General features: G+C 41.5%; 1 protein-coding gene across 2 annotated transcripts in view; it reads right to left on the minus strand.

The window, feature by feature from the left end:
* The window catches only part of adcy8 (adenylate cyclase 8 (brain)), a 68019-nt gene extending 60345 nt beyond the window's left edge, over positions 1-7674 (minus strand). The window contains exon 1 of one of the 2 annotated variants that reach the window (XM_065266326.1): positions 5782-7674. In XM_065266326.1, the coding sequence (XP_065122398.1) occupies positions 5782-6648 (867 nt within the window). In that variant the 5' untranslated portion in view covers positions 6649-7674. The remainder of the gene's footprint in view (positions 1-5781) is intronic. The other variant, XM_065266334.1, reaches the window with a different exon arrangement.
* Positions 7675-10377: the final 2703 nt, after the last annotated feature.

The raw sequence follows: 10377 nt of genomic DNA on the forward strand, positions 1-10377 counted from the left end.
GTTATTTTCGACGAGGCATTTGTTCAAGAGATCAGTTTAGAAACTTGTCAGACCATTAAGAAAATTAAAACCAGAAGTAAAGTTCGGATCCAGACGTGTATCGCGTTAGCGCACGTGCGTCCGATGAAACCGTCTACAACAAATTTTAAATAATGCATTTAGAAAAAATTGTCTGAATTGTCTGATTGTTTAGATGTCACTATACATTTTCTGTGATAGTATTTTTATACTGTGAATGTGTGTGTGATCGAGTGTGTGTCCATCAGGTAAATACAGGAGAGAAAATAACAGTTTCTTTACTACTAAATTAATGCAGACCACAAATGTACTATACACACAAACACAGCTCACTTCAACTATAGTCTTAAACACCATAATTATCTCAGCAAATATCTGTCAACATGCCACGGAGATCTTTAAGTGTTTGACTCCCACAGACCACAGCCAATAATACCTAGGGAGAAAAGCCAGCTTTATAACAAACAGATCTAACAGAACTGTTAAAATCAACATTGTACTCCAGCCAGAGCATCTCTATCTCTATCAGATCCAGACTGAGATATAATTAACACTCCATTTAATTACTGGAGTTGATTGCACTTGTAAAATGCTGCCTCTGAGATCTGCAATAGATATGCTGTTGTCCACCAAAAACTCAGAACACAAGCCTTATAATGGCCATTTGATAAACTTTGAAATTTGACATTTACGTTTTTTTTTAAGTCACGTACAGAAGAACAGAAGCACCCGCAGTCTCCATGGAGCGTGCCGGAGTGTTGAACTTTTCCGTGCACTGCATTGTGGGAACAACTGTGCTGTCAGTGCTTGCTTTGACCTCTCGGTAGCTGAGTTTAAACCCAACAACCTTTTCATCTGACAGCCCAAGCTTTTAATTATCAGCACTTTTAGATACTTCTTTGACATTCAGTCAATACTACAGATATACTTATGTTATATTTTTACAAAATGTTCTTTATATTATTTCCATTACCCTTCAAATTATGCAAACTGAAATGTTAAAATGTATCCATTGAGAAAACGAGCATCTGCCAGTCCATCCAGAGAAACACAAACTTTTTTTGTGATTGTTACGGGCAAAAATCCTTGATATTGCGGCACGTTTTCTTAAAAAATGCAATGAAATATGCGGGATATTTATGCAACTTTATGTGATGAAATTGCGGGAACTTGGAAAAACTGTAGGAGAAATTGCAAAAACTGTTTGCAGCTTTTGCAGCTTTTCAATGATGTTGACGTCACAGAATTACGTCACTTCATAACGTTCCAATGGCAACAAGGGACATTGCTGCGTTTGTGTGAGGTAAATGCAACATTTTCAACTTTCTGCTAAGATATATGTGATTTTTGCTACGAGAATGCGAGGATTATGAAATCAGGCAAGCCCCACATATTTTGCGCACGGAAATCTGAAATGTATGCTGCGAAAGTGCGGCGTATTTGAAAAAATGTGTCCCCCGTATAAATATGCGGACTTTGGCTGATTATGCCTTAAATCATGCGATCGCATAATCATGTTTTTCTGGAAGGACTGCTCTGCACGATTAATCGTCACAGCCCTAATTTTTAACAGCGGAGACACAGGTGTGTTATCCAAGCATTAACGGCAAGGAAAGTCCCCTCATACTTGAAGTCTTTAACTCTGTCCCCGCCATTGACGAGATATCTCGTCAATTAAGAGAAAATGCTTCCCCGCCAATGACGACATTTTCCGTCTTTCCGCAATCCACCAGGTGGCGCCCTTCCGCAACTTTTTAAACCCGGAAGTATTGCCCTATGCAAGCGGCTGCATGTCCGTGTCTGTTTTAAAGATTGCTCTGAATGGGATCTCTATGAAAAGTGCGTCACAAAAAAGGAATTATCTCTGCTTTTTGCTCAAAATGTGGTGCTTTTGCAGAAACCTACCCATATTCAAAAGCTGATTACAAAAGAACCACTGAAGGTAGGATGAAACTTTTTTTGTTTGAAAGCAGAGAGTCTGTTCTTTCATTTGGTTTATTGTATGTTTATATATTTAAAGAAGAAAATTTTCTGGAAGGCATTAAACTTTGGTGAAAATCATGAAAAACGCTGCCGCTGGCTGGCAACTTTTTTTAAAAACGCTGGTGGTGAAAGAGTTAAAGTCCCTGTAAAGAGGATGTCGCGATCGACTTTACTTGTGACATATTTCCAAATGAAAAGGAATATTACACAACAGCGGGCATGACCAATTTACAGTTTCCACTGTAAACTGATTGGATATAGAAAAACATGCGTTTTATTTAAAAAATGAAACTTGCAGCAGACTGAGACAGTTGAAGGGGCGGGGTTAATGGATGCTCCGCCAAAGCCGTCTAGCTGATTCCATCAAAGAATGATTGCCAGAAGAGGGTGAAAATATATTTTCAGGTTTTTATTAAAATTTTTGAGGGCACATGCATTTAAAAAAAAAATAAACACACGATAAATTCTTTACAATGAACACTGAAATATTCAAATATAAAATAAGAATAGTCCATTTTCATTTCATGGGGACTTTAAAGAATGATGGTGTGACTTAAATACACCTCTACCAAAACCCGTTGCATAGTTTTACGAAAGACTTGTTGGGATGGAAATAATATGTTTAATTGCATAACATCGGTTAAAAGGGTTCCCACACCTTAGTTAACTTCAAATACAAGGACCTTTCAAGGACTTTCCAGGTCCAATACCCTCAAATAATTCAAGGATTAAATGTGGGGACACATTTCAAGTGAGAGCAAGGTTACATCGTGTTACCTTTTAAGATACATTGTTACAGTTCCCTTTCGAGGGAACTCGCGCTGCGTCACTACGGTGACACTTTGGGGACGCCTCCAGGGGTAAGTGCGTCTGAATGTGTATATCAAATTCAACCAATGGTGAGGCTTAACTACAAAGACAGGGTGACGCGGGAGCCAGGAAGTATAACGCTTTCTGAAATATTGCCAAAGACGGCATTACAGGGACGCAGGAAGTATGGCAAGGGAGACGCAGCGTCTCGTTCCCTTCTCAGGGAACAACAGTTACATACGTAACCCAAGACGTTTTTATGTGTCAAACACATCTAAGCAAAAAAGCATTTTGGTATGAATCAACATTCGCATACAGAAAATATAAGCATTTAAAGCGAACAGTTTAGCATGTGTGCTTAAAAAGTCGAATTTTTATGATATTATCCTACACTACACAGGGAATGGAATTTTTTTGCATAAACTATATTCAAGCACTTTCAATGACTTGTATCTACAGTATGTATGTATATTTTCAAAACGTCCATGGCCTTGAATTTCCCCCCAGATTCACAAACTTTCAAGGATTTCAAGGACCTGTGGGAAATGCTGTCATTTCACAATCATTTTTAATCAACATTTATCAAATATCCAACGTTTTCCTCAAATCTATAATGGAAACCAGGCTAGTACAGACTTATTGGGTTCACATATCCATATTAAACAGGCTATTTCTGTTAATGTAGAATGAAATACGGCCTTGGCCAATGCACTGCCATTTAAGCTTTTTACTTAATGTAAATCCATCCAAACACCGAGTGATGATAAAAATAACAGAAGCTGAAAGCCCTTTTAACCTTATCGAACCTGATGCCCTGGAGTCAGTCTACCTGAAAATGCACAGGAATCCTTACCACTGTCCACAAACTTTTCCAATTATGTCAATATTGCCAGCTGATTGTTCTTAAGGGTTTTCATTACACGGGACATCTAAAGTTTCAGTGTACTGAATTGACGAATACATTATTAATTACGCAGACATGAAAAGATTTCATCGACTGGGCAGCCCGCTGTTATTGATCTCTGTACATGTGTGATGTCCACACCTGTGGGCGCTCAAGACATATGTTTACGGATGTTTTTGCAGCAGCATTGGGCGAGTTGCATGTGCTTTGCTGTAGGAACTGCTAGTCCCTATTTCTGTTTCATCTCAGCCTCCCTAAAAAAAAATCTGCAATTAAACTGTCAGTCCACTAAAAATCTGTGATTATCTGATCTCACTTGCAGCTGCAGTAAGCAATCCCAGGTAATTGCACTCGTTTGTTTAACAAACTTTCCTACATTAAGTACTGTCCGTCAATGGCGGAGCTGAACACAGCATACCTCAGATGAACATATTGGTTACCAAAGAGTGCATATTAGTACCTCAAATTTTATACATATCGTTACCTAAGTGGTACACATTAGGACCCTTTAGCTTGGGCACTTTTCTGACAATGCACAAACATATACAGTTTTGATTTATTTGGTTAATTTAAACAATTGCCAGTAGAACCCAAGCTAACAATCTCTCACAAAACAAGAAATCTTTCTCTCAGAGAGGGGTTTTTGGCCTCTTCATCAAACCTACATCCTCGAGCTTTGTCTATCCTTTTACCAAGAGAGCTGCTACTTTATATGTCTGTACAGTGGTCCGGTGGAGTTTGTTAAATGTTCTTAGCTTGTGTGACTTATTAATGATTAATAAAGACCAGCAGGAGTTTCCATAAACCCAGACAGACAAACGGCAGCTGACTGACGCCCATCTTACCCAGTCACCGACGATATTCCACACAGCACTGAAAACGAAAACAGGTGTGTGGTCAGGTCAGCGTGCGAGCGTGTCCTGTAGTATGAAGGAAGGGGAGGATAAGAGAGATATGGGATGAAGGCTGCTGACAGACAAGCGTGTGAGTCAGAGAGCCTTTCTCCATATCTCCCTCCCACGCTTGCTATTTTTACAGTCTACCTCGCAGCATCTTCGACCACTGCTTGGACACATACACACACATATTTAGTTCGGCTAGAGCCATAAGGTATATCCTATGCTTGGTTGAGTTGGGCTATTTTAGCCTGAATGCCGATATCTGGATTTGGCCAGAATCTGTGTGAAAGGATTCCAAACAACTCCTCTCTCTCTCTCTGTTTGTGTGTCTGTCTGTCTCTCTGTGCTGTGATCACAGTGAATAATTTTTGCAAGCTATAATTACCTCACCCGTCTTCCTGTCGCTTCACTGTTGTTTGTGCGCAAGGCATTTTGCATGTTTGTGTGTGTGTGTCCTGCCTATGTGTGCACATGGTGTGGGCAGGTGAATGTAAAAAAAATGATAGTAGCTCCAATATTACTTTAATTTAGATGTACAATCTGTGATAGGCTCACATGTGTATTAACTGACCTTTAGCCTGAACTGACCTCAGACCCTAGACTCTTTTGCAATCTCCTACTTTTTTCACAGAGAACATTATATTCTTATGTTACTTCGTGTTTAGAGAGATTTTGCAAATGTTTTTTTTTTTGCTTTTCCTTCACAATTTTCAAAACAAAAAACATAAATATCAAGCTCTCCTCAGACGTTATTGAAATAAGTAGCTTTGTGCAGTGCTCTAATATGTCTGCCTTGCCGCATTCATCAGCCTACTGAGGCTCTTTTTGACCTCTGCTGACCTCTACGAAATTTGGATAGCAAAAATGTGCGCAGACATTGATATCAGACACGATGCCGAGCAACGACCTTAAAAATGTCACTTTCAGCACCACAGGGGTGGACAGCGACAGTTGCGCACCAGCATACAGGCCGTGCGCCAGGCTTTGGAATGCGTCGAGTAAACATTCAGTTCAATTTTACACACCAAAAGTCATTACGATAATTATATTTGAATGTTAAAACAAAGAATTATGCGTGATTAAGTTCTAACAGATGTATGTTCGTGTTCACTGAGCTCGGACAGATGACAAATATCATGAGGGCGCGTGTATACACTCCAGTCTCACCTGGTTCGTGGAGATCTGCGCTCGAGGTGGCACCAGCAGCTGGAGCGCGACGTGCAGCGCAGAGGTTAGCAGTCCCGCAACGATAGCCCAGGTGAGAGGCAGCGGCAGCATGCTGTAGGTGGCAAACAGCGTGAAGAGCACGTACCCTATCCCATCTCCGAGCAGTCCGTAACCCAGTCCCGTGGCGAGGATCTGCGTGGCCATGGCCACCCAGGTAACCGCGCCGCTGTACTGCAGGTAACCGTGCGAGCTCGTGTCCTTGCGCACCACCACGAGCGCGCAGATGACCACTTCGATACCTGTAAAGAATCCCAGCAGCATTCCTTTGATCGGATCCATCTGCGTTGACGCCAAGGTCAGGTGCAGCACGAGCAGGGTCAGCTTGGTCACCACGTCCAGAATGTTCATAACAACCACGGACTTCCGCCGCTGGCCTAGGAAGTAGCGCTGGTAAAGGCGCTCGAGGTCCCTGGACTTGAAGGCGTAGCGGAGCGTGGGGAAGATGACCCCGCGGTATGTGTAGCCCCAACTCAGAAAGAAATCGGAGTTGCTGGGCGCGCAATCGATCTGCAGGAAACCCAGGTCGCTGCTCGAGCGCTCGGGGAAGACTTTTGTGCCGCCGTTATTGTGCCTGTCGCTCACCGAGGTCCTGCCGGCTGAATGTTTGCGCGAGCCCTGCGCGTGAGATTCGTCGGGTGAGACGGGTTTGTGTATATGCTCGTGAATGAAGCGCTGCTCGGTGATGTGTCGCACGGCATTCTGCCACAGCAAACGCTTCGGTCGGTTGCCGTTGTTGTTGGTTGGGGTTTTATTGATTGTGTAAAGCTCCTCGCTCGCGCTGGAACAGCGGACCTCGGATAACTCCATCGTTTCCCCAACTGACGCTGATCTGCGTAACTGTGTGCTTTCTCCAAAAAAGTAAGAGAGAAGACGTGCGGTTGTGTGTGTGAAGAACGGTAAAGGCTAGCCCCGCGTGGTCAGCGTGGAGGATAAGGTTTGGACTCCACGGAGTGTGGAGGACACATCGGTTCCTCGCGCGCTGTAGCCGTTCATCATCACCACGAGAAAAACGCGTCTTTTGACAGCATCGTACGTCTGTTCCCCCGCGAACGTCAGAGCGATTTGTTCGCGCTCGCCCGTGCCATTTGCGCTACAGCGTGGCATGCACCCGCTCGCGTGCTGAAAAACAGCGCATCTTAACGCACTGCGAGCATCTTTCCCAGATATGATACAGACTGATGTTCCCAGCGTGTGTTATTCTCTCTGGTCTTGCAGCAGGTGTGCGTCTGCTCTCTATCTCAACCAGGGTGGGCAAAGAAGAATTTTAAAGAGTCCTTCCCACAGCGCCATTCCGACCCCTCGCGCAGTGCAACATCTTACTCTATGTGGATCTTCTGTGGGGCCGAGATGAATCAATTCTCGCGTTTTTCCTCAAGAAATGAATCCAAGAAGCTTCATCATGATCAAGGTTGAGCTTCAGGGCTCCTCTTCCTCGGATTTGGGTCTGCCTGGTCGATAAAAACAAAACAGGTTTTCGGGGGAAAAAAAAACAGAATTTATGGGCGATGAATTGCAGGATTGATATGAAAACAAATAAAGCAATAGAAAGATATATGTCGGTCAGTGGCCTGATACTGCAGAGCTTCTGTTATACAGAAGCATTCAGTCCGTCAGCTCATCTGGTTGATCTGATATTTACACTGAGAGAGAGAGAGAGAGAGAGAGAGAGAGAGAGAGAGAGAGAGAGAGAGAGAGAGAGAGAGAGAGAGAGACTTCTCGACGTCACGAGCTCCTTGCCTCTTCTCCACCCCGCGCTGCTTTTGTAATGTCCCTATAGCACCGCAAAGGAGCGCGCAAGGAAGAAAGACGGGACAGTGGAACACTGTTAATTTGATTAAATATCTATTATTTTTTTTAAATAAAAAAGTAAATAAATTTATGTAATTGTACATAAATTGTTAATCATACCGATGCATATTCTAAAAACAAAATATTAACTATATATTTTTGTAGTAGTAGGCTGCTGACTGAGTAGGCTATAAGTCTCTAATAAACCCAACCAAGTATTGAAGTTTTCTTCCAGCATGCTTTTATCATTTTTATCGAATTTAAGGATATTTTTAGCAACGTAACACACTAAGCTCGAGCACCGTCGCCTTGACTCATCGGCTATTCGTCTTTTAAAAATATTTTACAGCGCGAGACCCCAACTGCGGCTGATCAAAGCGGGGCGACAGCGCCTCGCGAGTGACTCATCACATCCCCCGCTCGCGCTGCCGGCTCTTTTTTTAACCGGTGTGGGTTTGTACCACGCGAGGGGCTCGAGTCTTGTATCCATGAGTTTCTAACAATGTTACTCACCCTTTCTCTTTTCCCTTGTCTGTCTGCTTGCGCAAACCTGGTAAACTGCAGGCGCGGAACTTCGTGTTCATTAAGTTAAGTGAAACATACATCATCCACTATAGAAACACTGGGTTGTTTGACCCAGCCATGGGTTCAAACTACCCAGCATACACTGTCAGAAAAAAGGTACAAAACTGTCACCTCTCTAAAACAAACGGTGCTAAATAGCTCTAAAAGTGGTTCAATGGAACAATTTTAAGTGCCATATAGCACCTGTGTAGAACCCTACTGTGTTATATAGAACCATATCTGGTGCTATCGTGGTCCTATATCACCCCCGTATGGTTCTTCATAGGTGTGTTAAAGGTGTTATATCACTAAAAATGGTTCCCCTATGATTATTACAGGCTTTTAGGGCTATTTAGCACCATTTTTCAGAGTAGGGTGGCACCCTTAAAGGTTCATTTTTTATCTTTATACAACACATTGAAATGTTGCACATTTTGCTGTAAAATATTTCACCCTAAGGACCTATTGTGTACCTTAAAGGCAGGGGCGAAAATCTCATCTAAATGTTGGGGGGGACAATAAACATAAAATTTTTCAAGAACAATTTTTGAAGGGGACACCAATAATACAGGCAAAATTGTACTTGCAAGGAAATGGGTACAGATAGAAAACGTTTCTCTTTCTCTATGAACGGACGCAAATTTAATTTTAATACACATGAATGCAGAGGTGAAAAGAGTAATACAATTTTCTACTTAAGTAATAGTAAAGTTACTTTAATAATATTTTACTTAAGTAAAAGTAAAGTTACTGGTCTAAAAATCTACTCAAGTAAAAAGTCATTTTAATTTTAAGAGTTACTTTTTTACAGCGGGGAGAGGTTTCTAGTATAGTTCACAAAGGAAGGATATATACATCTCAAACTATGTTTTTAATTGTAAACATCTCTACAATTAAAGTGCAATAACAAATGTTAATAAAATAAAAAGCTTTTTATAACTAAGAAACATTTATGGAATTATTTAATGATTTTTACAGGTGAGTTATGCACTTTTGAAGCAAAAATAATATGAGGTCAGCAGCTAGTAAATACAATCATTATATGAAGGTTGTAATTGATGTATTGCTGGTAACATACATTGTTATTAAACTATATACATAAATGAACATATAATGAGATGAGTGCCATGGCTATACACTATACATCCTTTACACGTTTATTAGCTCCCAGACCTGTGTACCTGATGTCTTTCAATCTATCTCTCTCGCGCTCTCTCTCTCTCTGCAATGTCTAATGATCTGCGCATTCTCGAGGACGTTCTCAAGTTGTTTGACTTGACGCGAAGCTGCTAGACCTCGGAAGATAATGCGCATGTATTAAAAATGCATCGTGCAAGTTAGCGGTTAAACACGGTCGGCAATTCTCAAACTCCGTACTCAAGAGCATGAACCCTACCTGAATGAAACAATCGCTTTGCGTCAATGGCCAGGGGTTTCTTTCGTAAGAATTGAATTGAGGGTCTGCATTAGCCTGCGCCTGTCTCGTCCCTCTCCATGGTTCTTTTTGCGCGTTCCCCCGCCCATCAATCAATCATCCGACCGTGGCGCGTCTTTATCACCTTACTTTTTTATTTATTTTTACTCAGTAACGGATATGATTTAACATGTAGCGAAGTAACCAACAATACTTTAAACATACTTAAGTAAAAGTAAAGTACAGATTTTAAAAACTACTCAAAGTAAAAGTACACAAAAAACTCAGTTACAGCAAGGTGAGTAAATGTAATTTGTTACTTTCAGCTCTGCCTCACCTCTGCATGAATGCATAAAAATGTTTTCTTGATCGTTTATCTGCTTCTGTTCTCAGAAAACGAAATATGTTCATGTTTATATGTCAAAATAGTCCAGTTTTAAAACATATGAGGATAAACTGATAAGTGATGGGAAACGTTGTATTGTATATAGCTTATTAACGCGTCGGCTCCGTACACTTCTCTACCACCGGAATGTGTGGTGGTGAGGTAAAAGGGGCGTGGGCAGTGGACCAAACCACTGTGAGGCAAGGGAGGGGGAATCCAAATATTTAAAACGTTTTTTTGTTGTTGCTCCGTTTGCATTTGTATTGTTTCACTTCTTACACAACTAGTTTAAGTATTATAAATCATTAAATTATTTTCAATACACATATTCTAATGATAATTTAGGGGGGACAACCCTCAGATAGGGGGGGTCCTGTCCCCCCCG

The sequence above is a fragment of the Paramisgurnus dabryanus genome, chromosome 6, assembly GCF_030506205.2.
Source record: "Paramisgurnus dabryanus chromosome 6, PD_genome_1.1, whole genome shotgun sequence".
Classification (NCBI taxonomy): Eukaryota; Metazoa; Chordata; class Actinopteri; order Cypriniformes; family Cobitidae; genus Paramisgurnus; species Paramisgurnus dabryanus.